At 32.1% G+C, this 14,137-nt stretch overlaps 1 protein-coding gene across 1 annotated transcript; it reads left to right on the plus strand.

Moving 5' to 3' along the window:
- Nucleotides 1-769: 769 nt before the first annotated feature.
- LOC126867400 (UDP-glycosyltransferase UGT5-like) lies at nucleotides 770-10,392 on the plus strand. Its single transcript, XM_050621818.1, has 4 exons — nucleotides 770-1,527; nucleotides 2,265-2,695; nucleotides 6,953-7,172; nucleotides 9,220-10,392. Exons 1-4 carry the CDS (start codon nucleotides 908-910, stop codon nucleotides 9,500-9,502), a joined length of 1,554 nt encoding a protein of 517 aa, XP_050477775.1. The 5' UTR covers nucleotides 770-907; the 3' UTR covers nucleotides 9,503-10,392.
- Nucleotides 10,393-14,137: the final 3,745 nt, after the last annotated feature.

Raw genomic sequence — 14,137 nt, forward strand, 5'->3', positions numbered from 1 at the left:
ATGCATGGCGCCATATGTAAATATTGGCTCTATAGCACGTAGCAAGAATGTGTGTTGTGTGTGTGAATTCTTTAAAAGTGTGGCATGGTTGGCTTAGAGAAAGTTTCTCGATAGTTATAAGCAAATTGTTGAGAGGAATGTTCGACAGTTGTCAGTGAGTCCTTGTAAAGTAGTTAGGAAGTTGTGAATCGGTGTTATCGGTGAATCGGCAATTGTTAATCATATTTATATGGAAATACTTAGATATCTTTATTTATTCATCTAATGTCGATTCCGTATTAACAAAAATGTTCTATTTGTGCTAAATCCTTTGTCAGAAAATTTCACAGGCAAATAAAAATACATATTAAATGTCTAGGATTAATTAAGGTGAAATGAAATTAAACTGAATAACAAATTTTTTAATTATTTCTCTCTAATATGCAGATATATCAATATATCAAGTGTTTCTAATCTTTTTTCCTATACATCCTATTATTATGGAATTATGGAAATTTAATTAAAATATTTTTTACGCAAGATTGTCCAAAGAAAAAATTCGTAACAGTAAACATGTAAACAATTTTCTAGATCAAAATTCAACAAGCATTTGATAGTCCTGTGTCTTCGTAGAAATCTTACGCATATACAAATTTGTATCATGCCAACGATAAAAAGATAATAAATGTGCGTAGATATGGAAACAACCTTGACTAACTACACTGCCACAGTTTATTTCATATCGACACCGCCACTTATCGTTTCGTCATTACTGTTTCTTGGCCATTCCATTCGTATCGTTCGAACTTCTATCCTCACAGTGACTGTATTGCAATGTTCAACCTTATCCCCATGTATAGTTTTTGAGAATAATTTCTTTCTTCTTGTACATTAAAGTCAAACTTCTCTCTCTATTCATTCAGTTACAATGAATTTCCAGTTTCTACTATCAGTGATTAGTTGTGTAATATTCAGTGTTAATGGTGCAAGAATCTTGGTGTTATTTCCGCATCAAGCAAAAAGTCACTACATCGTGTTCGAGCCATTGTTGAAGAAACTTGCTGAAAATGGTCATCAGGTGGTGTCAGTGAACTTTTTCCCTCAGAAAACGCCTTTGCCTAATTTTACAGATATTGATATAAGTTCGAGTCTACCAAGTTTGGTTGGCACCAAGACAGTGTCAAACTCTTTTAAAACATTTAAATGGGAAGTACTTAGGGGAGTGCTTAGTCATGGTGCACCATCATGCGATCCTGTGCTCAATCATCCGGCGTTGAAGAAGCTTCTGCGATCGAAGGAAAAGTTTGACGTTTGCATCATCGAGCTCTTTGCCACTGATTGTTTTCTTGGTATCGTTCATACTTTGAACATACCGCTTGCAGTTGGAGCTACCAGTAGCGCCATTCTACCATGGACGAACGAGATTATGAGGAATCCTGAAATCCCTAGCTATATCCCGAACTGGATAAACGGTTTAACGGATCAGATGAATTTCTTTGAAAGATCCATTAACTTTGTGGATTTTCTAGTCACCAAATCTGCATACAGGTGAAGCGAATTAATACTACTGTATCGTGTTTACTATTGTAGAATCGTTGTAAAATATTATACAAATTCATTTGCACCTACAAATTTCCCATAAATATATAGAAATCAGCAGTTGAATTATGTTAAACTAGATTATTATGTTCAGAGATGATACGTAGTATTGAATTAAGTGAAATGAGACATTTATAAGCTTCGTTTGTTTTCAAGAATTTAACATAAGTATAATTTTGTATACACACTGATGGCAAAATGATTTTTGTTAAAATAAAGCGTTAAAAAGTTTCACTGCGGAATTGGTGCGTTGATTAATTAATTTTTATGCCATGATTGGTAACAAGTATTTTATTGTTGCTTCACATATTGTGAAGTAAATGTATTATGATAAGTTATAACTACTTAAATCAGAATGCCTATTTTATAAGATGTAACACAAACTTGTATACATGGTCGTCTTCCAATGGATGATCTTCTTTCAATGAAACATAGTATTTTGTACATTTGTTTTTACGAATTCTCTGTAATATTGCAATCGTAGTTTTATTTATGCAATAAGTAATTATTCAGACGGAGTAAAGGGTAACAAGCTTCATAAATCTTCTAATCGAAGTAGCCAATGCTGTTCGTGTCAGAACGTTAAACAAAGTACTTCCAGATTTTCTAATTTAATTCCTTATCCGAGTATCTACTTCACGTGGAATCCGCCGTGTCAATACTCGACACTTCCAATTCTGTTACAGATACTTATCAGATAAGCCAGGTCACGAAATTGCCAAAAGACATTTCGGTGACGATCTGCCCGACTTTGACACTCTAAGATCGAGAATATCATTGGTATTAACAAACGGACATGCAGCAGTTAGCACTCCGCGAGCCTTGGCGCCAGGATTCAAGGAACTGGGTGGTATTCACATACTGTCATCAAATCCACCATCGTTGCCGGGAGATCTTCAGAATTTTCTTGACTCGCACAGCAAAAACGGTGTTATTTACTTTAGTCTAGGATCGCAAATAGACTCGTCCACCATGTCGGAGCAGGCGTTAGCAGCTTTTTACAGAGCATTCGAGCAAGTACCGCAGCAAATACTATGGAAGTGCACCGGAGGGAAAATGCCCACGCTGCCCAAGAACGTTAAGTGCATCGAATGGGCGCCCCAGCTCTCCATATTGTGTACGTATATATTCTTCTTTACTAGTACCGGAAAGTTTAAGCATCGAGAGAATATTATCCTATGGTGGCCATAAAAAACCTGCGAATGCTTTTATGCGTGGTTTTTGCTGCTTTCCGTGTCGAAGGTTCCGTAACTTTCTCGTGTTCTCGGCTCGGGTTTTCGATCTGTACATTTATGAGCAAAATGTTGATCGACTGAACAGAGGTATGTTATGTTGGAAGAAAAAAGTATGTAGAAAGAAGTACGTTATGGTGGAGTAAAAGTATATAGTAAAATTCTGAACGACGAACATATTCTAGTAATGTTTATGCTATGTACTCATTTTAATATTAGTCTAGTCAGTACCTTTAATGATACTTAAATAAGCGATAGACGGCGTGAAAATACAAACTGTAGCAGTTAATTGTAACGCAAGAAAGATCTGATTACATAATTCTTTTTGTGAAAAGATAAGTTTAGTAAGAGTAAATCTAGTCGCTAGAAAGCTAGGAATAAAGTTTCTACGAAGGGTCGTTAGAACAAAAACGATTTAAAATATTTGTTGGATGCACCGATCAAAGATACATAAATTTCATTTGTGCGTAAATTTGCAGCCTAGAAGTATCGCATCACGTTTTCTGCATATAACTACATATAGTGACGTATGAAATATTTTTCCTAAAATAGAAAGAGAAAAGGGAATATAAATCAAAGAAAGAGGAAAGATTGAATGTAAATTAATGGAAGTAATTATTTCTTTAGTAATTATTAACGTTTATTATACTGACAAAAAATCTATTATCTTAAAGAAAGGAGACGTATTGGCGTAGAAGCTGACCAAATTATCATTACCTTTTCATTAAATATATAGAAGATAGTATTAGAATAGTAATGTAGAATATATTGCTTAATATAAGATATCGTGTTTATCATTCTCTTATAGTTTACATTTATTATCATTAATTAATAATAATAATAAGTAATAATAGTCACTAATCAATAGGATTAGTAATAATAACTTAGAGTAATTCATAATCGTACAATATTTAATGTTCATTTCTACAGTGACATCAAAAAATATATTATTTTTAATATATAACATGTTTTGTACGAGGAAGTTGAAAGATATAAATAAACATACGTATACTTTTAAGTTTAATAATTTAGACGCATTGATTTTATATTTTTTGCGCGTTGAATAAGAATACTTTTAAGATTATATTTTTATCGTGAAATTAAATGAAAAAATTTATTTTTGTTTTGCGTATCCTCAGTTACAACGAGTAGTTGAATTTCAAATAATTCAAAGGTTTCGATTTTTCCCTTGACCTCCTGGTTCGTACCAATAATCTGTTTCGCGTATCTGTATTCGTATCAATAGGACAACAGTACATTCTCTCATACAATCGACAACTCCATTTATGATTCCGGATATTGAACCCTGAAATCGAATAAAACTGATTTAAAGTATGCATTAACGTTAAATAATTTATAGATCAATTTGCCCGAATATCGAGCACCTTTTATACACATTATCTACATATACTATCTACGTCCCATTTGTTGCCAATAATCCAGTTTTGTGTAGTCAGATATAATTGTAGTTTATTTTATAATATGATATTCAACGCTATCTATATAGCGTTTAACCTACCTCAAGTTTCTGTACCTCTGTCGTTTTAAATGTCCTAAGGAAACATTAAATAAGATGAATCCCCAAAAGGAAGTACATAGCTGTTATCTTCTAATGGAAAAGTGATATCTTTCAATTTATGCTCGTGAAAATTTTAAACTTGTTTAAGCTTCTTTTTAAGCAACGCTTAGAAACCTAGATCTTTAGTACAGTTTAGTATACTTCAGTAAAACATGAAGTATACATAGAAATAGTACAGAAGAATTGGATTTTTTCAATTTATAAATACTTCTAAAAATTGATATCAGTTCGTTATCAGTCAAAAACACGTGTATCTCTACTTGACTAATCTTTAAATGCTCTTTCCTCGATTACTAATTTTCCATTATTTTTGATTCTTTCTGGCTGTCAAAATATTAAAAATGCTACAATACATAAAACCCTGACCTAAATATTCTAAAATACATATGGGATTTATATTGAACCAAAGGTGAAAAGGAAACGTAAAGTAGAAATCAGTTTTATAAAATACTGAAAACAGAATGGTAGAAAATACGATGTGAGTTCGTTGAATTATTCAACAGAATTTTTGAACCGGCGAAAGAGTAGAAAAAAGTCATAAAGCATATAAATTTTGAAAAATTAACGAATACCTTTGAAAGCGACTGCATACTAATTCATGAATTGAATATTTTAGACATCAATAGAGCTGCACTGCTAAATACGTATATGTATTTATTCCTGGAAATAAAATATTTGCATTTAATAAGACATTCATAGTACTATGTTTAAGCTATAAGTATTTAACTTGTACATTTTTTCTATACTACAAAATGAATAGTAATTTTTTATTTTTCACACAGAACCCTTTTTTGATATTTTTCCAGATTATATTAAAGAAAAAATGCTTTAGAAAAAAGATATGCAAGCGTGCCTTATGCAGAAGTAAATTAATCCTCGAACTTTGAAAAATAAGGTTAAGTGCATCACTATTGTCGAGCAACAAGCCTCAAAAAGCAACTCGAAACTTTCTTTCCTCTGAGATTGCCTGCCGAAAATTAGTTTGTTCAATACGAAAGAAGTGGACCTTTAAAAGGAGAGCAAATCAATGTTTTGAATTGTAGTTACATAGATATATAATGAGCCGCGATTGTGTAATGTTTGCTATTGTTAACAGAAAGATGAAAATTTATAAGAAGTACTCCAATAATATTCCGATCGTACATCAACGAACTAAATCAATATAACATCTAAAGTGAATAGAACATCTAAAGAATATGAAAAATAAGATACATTTCTAGATATATTTTACACCATATAAAACTCATTTCTGATGTACGATAATATGCGAGCCATATAATTTTTCAAATTAACTTCAATTTTACTTTCATTATCGATCATTTTTATATTTCTCTGTGTATCACGTTCCACATTTATTCAATATTTACAATGCTTCTTCTTTTACTAAAATAAATATATACATGATACAATAACATGTAAAATAAATTGCAAAATCTCATTTGATTTAATGAATATGAAAATAGATAATGAAAAACGACCAGAAATATTCGCCACGATTTTCAATTCCCCAAAAACCAGATCTACCATGTAACACCTTGCTGTCTTTAATTATTATTCGTGAAAAGAGTGTTAAGCTGTGAAAATTTCTAAATCACGTTACTGACAACCGGTACATAATTTCCTTTGGTCGCAGTTCGCTCAGCTATTTTGTTTCGAATAAAATCTGTTTGTATGAGCCATTATTAAAGTTTATCGAGGTAGCGCTGTATTTTAATACCGCGATATCGTATGATTTGACATACGTGTCACGTTCAGAGCGTTATAGAATTCTGTACAATTCACGGGTTTAGTACGTCGTAAATAAAGAGCAAGTTATAGGTCTAGGAGAATAATGTGTGAATTAGGACAGGCTTAAATTTAGGCTAGGTCTAGGTTAAATCTTGGGATGGATCCAAATTTCCACATACGTTACCTGCATGTTCCATTTCGTATGCTGTTAGCAATCAGATCGCTTTGTATGCAAACGATCGCTGTTCAAGTAATTGATTTAGACGCACAAACGAGATTCGAAGCGTTATTGACAAATTTGTTCATTATTCAATTTCTTGGTACATTATTCCCTCAAATCGTTGTCTTGCGATCTCCCGGAGTATTTCAATGAAGCTTCCCTAAAATATTTTTTCATTTCAATTGAAATTTCTTCGGCGTTATGTCTTTTTATGAATATATGTAGGCATATACACATGTGAAACTATAACTATTCAACTGGAAGAATAGTATTTGTTTAATTATGTAATCAATGCCGTCTTTTTGAATAAGTTTTTTATTCTTTTTGTTTCTTCTATTATTCCTAGTTACAACAATCGCTTGGTGTAAATTATTAGCGATGCGAAAGAATGAAGATGTAACTTAAGAATACAGATTACTAAGTAACGTGTATTTATGAAATCGAACTTTTATGTGCATTATAGCTCCCTAGAATGTGTAAATCATTCCATACAATATGTTCTTATTATTGAACCTAACATTTATTATTTTCACAGGATCGCTTCACGAGAAAAAAAAAAAAAGAAAAGAAAAAATATCACAAAAGGTTTAACTTTATTGGTTTGAAAATTACCAGGTCACCCGAATGTGCGGCTATTTATTACACACGGCGGATTGCTAGGGGCTCAAGAGGCAGTTTATTGCGGGGTACCGATTCTCGGTATACCCCTGTTTGGAGATCAGCACTTGAACATGGCCTACTTCGTGAAAAAGGGGTTGGCTCTGAAGCTGGATTACCGTCAACTTTCATACGCGCTAGTATCGAACGCTTTGAACGAACTGCTCGTGAACAAGAGGTAATCAGAATCTTCGTTCTTCGTGCAAATGGAAATTTCATAGTTCGGGTAGCGAATCGAAGAATCAAGTGAGAGAAAGAACGTCAAAGAGATTTTCCCGCTAGCTCTACTTCATCAGCTATCTATAGACATAACATATTTTCCTTTATGACTATATGCGCACAATTGAACAAAATTCTACAAACTATTTAAAAATATTTCAATTAAGTATATTATGGTACTTATGAGATAATCGAAGATATTTATATTTAGCAATACGTTTTACAAAGAAGAGACTTTTAGTAACTCCTTCTTCAATGAAATTTCAAAAATTTCATTTTCCAAGAAACTATACCAAAATTCCAAGAAACACAGATGGCGTATGGTGTTCGGTGCACAGATACTCTTCATCATCTGGAAATTGTAAACATCGGTTAAACGTTCTCGCCCGTACAGATGAGGGTAACATCGGAGGAACGTTTCTGCATTACAATTGTATCGGCGGTATGCATTTGGCAGATAGCAATCGCCTCCCGATAAACGGGCCACGCGTACTGAATTTCATCGTCGATTTTCGAATCGATCGTACATTAATTACTGCAAACTCCCCTCGCTGCCTCCCCCATTAATCGCCCGTCCTGCTACAAATCATTGTTAACGATTACAATTACTCCCAAGTGTAAACGTCTTCGTCGGTGAACATCGCAGATCTAAACGCTTTGAAATTTTATCGGCGCAACCGTGAACATTGTCGGTGAATCTATTAAATTTATTAAAAACGGTCTATTAAAATTGTAGCATGAATCTATAGGATTAATTAGCCAAAGTCGAAAACTTGCTTGTTAACTTGAATCGTTGCCGCGATAGGTAATCAAGTACAATAATGAAGTTAGTGTACTAGATTACATACGATACTTGTTTTAGCCGTGTACGAGATATTTTAAACTGGAAGAACATTGGAAATTGTTCGGTGCAAATCGAGGATAACAATGTTCCAGTTGCCAATTTTAATTATACTGAGAACTTTTTAACTATCATGTTGTTTTTTAATTACGCAAATCATTTTTTCTGGTACACGAGTCGACAGAGTAAACATTTGTTGACGTATTGAATCGTTTAAGTAGAGTAAACGTTTAATAAACGAGAGACGTCAGTACTGAAAGCTGAATTTGAAAATTATTTAGTTTTCAATTCTTTATTAACATAGCTGCGATCCTCGACATTTGTAAATTTGATGAAATTTTCCTTTCGTTTCGATCGAGAAAGGGGCTTTAAATGTTTGAAGAAAGTTTTCAGAGTAAACTTGAAATGAGAAACTGCACATTTGAATAATGATTCTTTCACATTTTCTTTAAACGTAAAAAATTTTTATTGGAGAATGAGGAGCTACAAACTTTAAATCGTTGGTCTTAATATTGAACTTAATTGATTATCATAGAGAAGGTGTTATTAAAATATTACATTAGTTTTGAAAAATATATGAGCAGTTAACAAGTGAAATTTACATACGTATATTACACACGTATATAAACAAGATAAAATATTTGCGGAGAGAATCGCGATAAGAAAATCTGCATCTCATAGCTAAACATAGGGTTTTACGTAGAGCTGCAGAGTAAAATAAAAGGCTACGTTAGCAGCTGATGCAGAGAATTTGTATATTGCAAACAATAATATAAAGTGTATTATCTCAAAACCAGGAGTCATACAAATTTAATACATAACAAATCCTTCAATTAATTGCAAAATAATTATCGAACAATTATTGATAAAATATGTGTACGTTCTTTATCATATTATTGAGATACTTAACATTAATTTACATTTTTAATGAAATATGAATGTACTTTCAAATATTTTAGAGAATATATTAAAATTAATGTTTACTGAAGTAACAAATTTAATAAATCCATAATAAATCTATAATAATTAAAATTTAATTAATAAAATTATTATGAAATATAATAAGAATCATCTTGCAATTGAATATTTGAAAATGTTATTAATCAATTTTGTATTATGTGGAATATGGGGTGGAAGATACAAATAATTATAATATAATTCACAGCTACACGGATATGGCACGAAAAGCTTCTTCGCAGTTCAAAGATCGGCCAATACCGCCATTGGATGAAGGAGTTTATTGGATAGAATATTTACTTCGTCATGGACCAAATTCTTTAAAAACAGCAGCTGTAGAGTTAACATGGTATCAATATCTATTGTTGGATGTCATATCTACGATGGTAATCTCAATTATATTTACAATTTGGATCGTTTATAAATTATTTAAATTATTATTTTGTCGAAGAAAAATGGTGTCAGTAGACATTAATAAGAAACGATCATAATTACATTGCTATTCTTGAGCAAGATTCTAAGGAATGATTTATTTTTTAAATAAAAATGTTTATTCGAATCATTTGTACAGTTTGTTACATTTGTTACTCATTTTTAATGATAACATAATTGTTCACGCTTTTATATAAAAAGATAAGAATATTTGTTATACTACTTTATATTATAACAACAACGGTGGTGGCGAGAATATCTGGTCGAGTAGGGATCTAACATTGTTGTTCAGGACGCAAATTACAGTTCTTAACACTTTCACGTCGAGGCCGTTTGGCTGGAAACCTACACCTCGTACGGCAGCTTTGTACTAAAAACTTCCGCCGTTCTGTTGGCAACGTACAACTTATACGAGAAATCAAAAGTTCATGAAAAATTCTGGAACTTAAATAATGATATAATTCACACGTTAAGAACATGCGGAATATAATTTTTTCATTTGAAATTTCGTTCTTGTAAAAATCGAGTTTCGACGTGTTTAGCCCGATACAATGTGTGTTCGATAAATTTTCAAATTTCATTTCCTGGAAAACGAGATTTCAAATGAAAAAACTGCATTCCACATTTTTTTTAGATTTATCTTCTCATGTCTGTAGAATAACCACTTGCCAATTTTGTCCGATCGTATTCAATCGGGAATTAGCCAACTTCACGTGAATTGACAAGTTGTTAAACTCGATTTTCTCGGAAACGAAGTTTCAAATGAAAACATTTTATTATAGATTTCCGATTTATATTGTATTATGGGATTTGAAGCAATAGATACTAGTATTATACACATTGTTCATTTGCTGCGACGATGACTTACTGGTATAGAAAAAGCAATTTTTGCTTCAACAGTTCGATTCGTTTTTCCTAAAATTATTATTTCTTGATATGGCAATCAAGTAACGAATGAGGAATAAAACCAAATATTTACATTCGAAATAGTTAAATTCCTATGGCGAACCATCTTTTTTCCAATGTATTTTGCCTAAGAGACACTACAGTTTACAATATCATCAATACTGAGGACTGAGACAATGCATCGAAAATGCTTTTAAAAGCTTTGAAACTCGCGTTTACTTATAAAATATTTGGCCGAACGCTTTACGAAATTGCCTGACTAAAGTAGAAACTTACGGAAGTATGTTTAAGGGAGACATTTCTTCTAGGATAATAGTCAGGTTGTAAAATATTGAAACTTCCTGTGTATTTTTGATATGCTCCTATTCAAATTTCATAAATTTTCTGCGTGAAAGGTTGATCTATATTTATTATCTTATTCCTTCGCTCAAAATTTTGTAGTTTCTCGATAGTGACTACGTATTATTCCCATAATACATATTACATAATAATATAATAATAATATCCTTATTATTGGACACATTATCGTATTTAATCAAAGTGTAAAGAGACTGATTTTTGAAATTAATTCTGAAAAAGGAGAACAAGAACAAGAATATGTAACAAAAATATCTTAGAAGAATATATCTCTGTCTATCTGAGATACCCTGAAAACAAAAAGAACTGAGTTGTACTTGTAGAAAATACTGCGAGTGTCAAGAAATAAGTTTTTCAAGAGAAAAAGAAAACTTGTGCGCTAATGTAGTTCAAATTCATGAAAAAGGAAAGTGTATCTGTAGAAAAGCCTGTATGTGTCACCTCCTAGTTATGAAGAAAACTCGAAGTTCCATTCGTTCAGAAAAATGGCACAGATAAAATCCACGGATGGAATTTTCTCAAATCATAGATCGAACTTTTTTTCCTAAATTTAAAGTCTAAAAATGAAGATTACAATGCACGGTATGATTTTTCCTTGAAACGGTCTTGTGATAAATTAATATTTTCAATTAAAATCCAATACAACGCGTAATAACGCGTAATTTGAGTAAATATATACAGTAAATGTATAATTACTGTAATATGACGATGTTACACATAATATTATACAAATCAAACATGCACGAGGCAAATATTTACAACAGAAGATCATATTCGCCAAAATTCAGGCCGCTTCCTGCGGTCGAAAATTCGTCGAACAAAATATCTCGCACCTGCATAGGAGAAACAGTAAATATAACGAAAGCCGTGGCTTTAGAATTTCAAATACCATAACAAAGAAAGGAGAACGTCATTATATTAGTTATACGTGCCATCTTACGCGACGAAAAGAAGCTTTTGCATATTCCAGCGTTATATCACTCGTGCTTTATTATGTATGCACGAACGTGAAGTAGCAAAACAGGAAGCCGGAAAAGTCAGCCGCGCATCTACCGCTCAGAGAATAAAAGCGCAGTTATAAATTGGGGGAAATCGCGTCTCTTTCGCGACTCTGAATGCAATCTAATAAAGTGTTTAGACTTCCCGGCCGTCGAATAAATCCCGAGGCGACCAGGAATACGAAATAAATGCGCCATATTAATTTAGCCGAATTTATAACGAGACGGGGTCTCTTGGTTTCCGTAAACGTGGTTCGTTAACAAATTTCTTCCCTTTGATATTATTAAATCAGAGATGCTTAAAAAAATGTGACGTTTAAAGATAATCGAATTAGTTTCTTTATAAATGTCATGATTAAATATACAGAATACGGCTGAGATAGTACAGGTGGCTGAAGGATGATGCCTCGTACAGAAATAAATCAAATGTGCGTAAATGAAATCTTTTAAATTCCTGATATGTCAACGTTCGTGGATATTGTTTGTAGAAACGTATGAAACGTAATTTTTTCCACATTTCGGAGCATTATTTTGTTCATTTTCAGGCAACGAACACGTATATCGTGGAACATATTTTATTTATATTATAATATTATAATTTCAGTCACATAGTTCAGACGAATGTCGAGCATACTATTAATTTGAATGAAACGTACATATTGCTTTGACCTGCTTTCCAGGCTTGATTCCAACCGCGCACGTGTTGCTACGTCAAAGTATTCTTTACACTCCTCTGTACGAGAATTACATTAAAAAAGGACATGCAAGTTTTGTGAAGCATTACTATCGTAGCAGTACGGAACGAAAAGTTTCTTTGATATATTTTTTCTGTCAAACAGGAATTAAAAACAAAATTTTATATCTCAATATATTTTTATCTAGTTGTATGACGTGTCTTATGAATATTGCCATTGTTATGTAATATTTTTGTTTCTTCGATAATAAGTTTTATTATAATATGTTTAATTATACTGCATATTATAATACAACAGATATTTTTATATATCCTATATATCTTAATAATATATTTTTACATATCTTTAATGACCTCCTTTTCTTTGACAGACTCCCATTATAAAATGTTAAAAATCCTCAATCTTCCAACTAAACTCACAGAAAAGCAATCAAAGAGCTAAAAGAAGTTCGCATTGAAATAATTTATTGTAGCGAGAAATTGCCTTGAAATATGAAACTAAAGTAGGAGTACAGAGGGATACGTATCAATAATTCTTTAAATGCAAATCTTTATGATTTTTCTTTCTCATTAACCGACTTAGTTCTCCCATTTTGCTCAATATATCGGAATTAAAAAAATTTTACTAAAAATTTAAGTTTTTTCTAATATAATCAACGATTTCGAAAATACCTCACGCCCGTCCTAGTTGAAAGCTCTACCAAAGATGATTATAAAGTGACTTCTCATTTGTCTGTCAGGTTAACCACAATCCGTAAACTTAACACGCTTCCTACTTCCAGAACTTCGATTTTTAGCAGTTCTATGATTATGATTTTATGATCATAATTAGGTATTGTTAATTGAGGCGCGATTCACGGAACGTTACTTTTGTCAAACTAATCAGTTTACTGAAACTAGACGAGTCTAGTTCGTTCCTCCTGCGCTCATTAGCTCGTTCTGTGATCTTTTTCTCATTGTGACATGACAACAAGAAACAACAGGAAGAGGATGAGCTGTTACTGTCTAATGAGCCTCGTGCACTCATTTAACTTTCATGAAAGACCGTTTATGTTGTGTTCTGCCCGAGCATCGAGATGAAGTTGCATTTGCGAACAATATCGCGAGTTGAAAGAATAAACTTCGCATCGCACATTTTCATCCTGGTAACATTTTGGTTTCGAACTAGAAGCTAGTAAAAGAATAAACTTGGCAATTTCCAAATGACTGTCTTTTACATGACCAGCATTAGTGTCGCTTATTTTGCTAATAGTAAAAGATTAATCAGTCTCCGTTGATTTTTATAATTATTACAATTTAAATAGATAATAATATTAACTGTAAAATCTTGAATTCATGTTGTTACATTACGCTATTATTAATATCCTGAGATCTTAAATCATATTCCTACTTTACGCTGGAACTAAAAGAATTTCAATTCTGTTAATGTAAAATAATTAAAAAAGCCGAAACTAAATTTCTAGTTATCACAAAGCTGTTTTTATTATATCATGAAACTGATTTATTAAAGTGAAGATTCTGCGTTGATAAGAATGTATTAATGACTTAACTACGAATTACCAAAAAAAGAAAAAGAAAATTTGTATACTATTTGTCGCATTGTTCTAATAGTATTGTAATTACTATATCTTAAAATCAAATCCAATTTGTTTAAAAGAGGTGTGAGAACAGACGTGATACTTATTATTTTCGTACCATATACGACGTCACCGATGCAATGTAGCTGTGGTTTGTATTGA

This window comes from Bombus huntii, chromosome 7 (assembly GCF_024542735.1).
Source record: "Bombus huntii isolate Logan2020A chromosome 7, iyBomHunt1.1, whole genome shotgun sequence".
Classification (NCBI taxonomy): domain Eukaryota; kingdom Metazoa; phylum Arthropoda; class Insecta; order Hymenoptera; family Apidae; genus Bombus; species Bombus huntii.

Excerpts from the sequence above, each read along its gene's own strand:
- LOC126867400 (XM_050621818.1), top strand. The coding sequence starts at position 908 with ATGAATTTCCAGTTTCTACTATCAGTGATTAGTTGTGTAATATTCAGT. Across the intron at positions 1,528-2,264 it reads GTCACCAAATCTGCATACAG|ATACTTATCAGATAAGCCAG; the intron begins GTGAAGCGAATT and ends ATTCTGTTACAG. Across the intron at positions 7,173-9,219 it reads GAACTGCTCGTGAACAAGAG|CTACACGGATATGGCACGAA; the intron begins GTAATCAGAATC and ends TATAATTCACAG.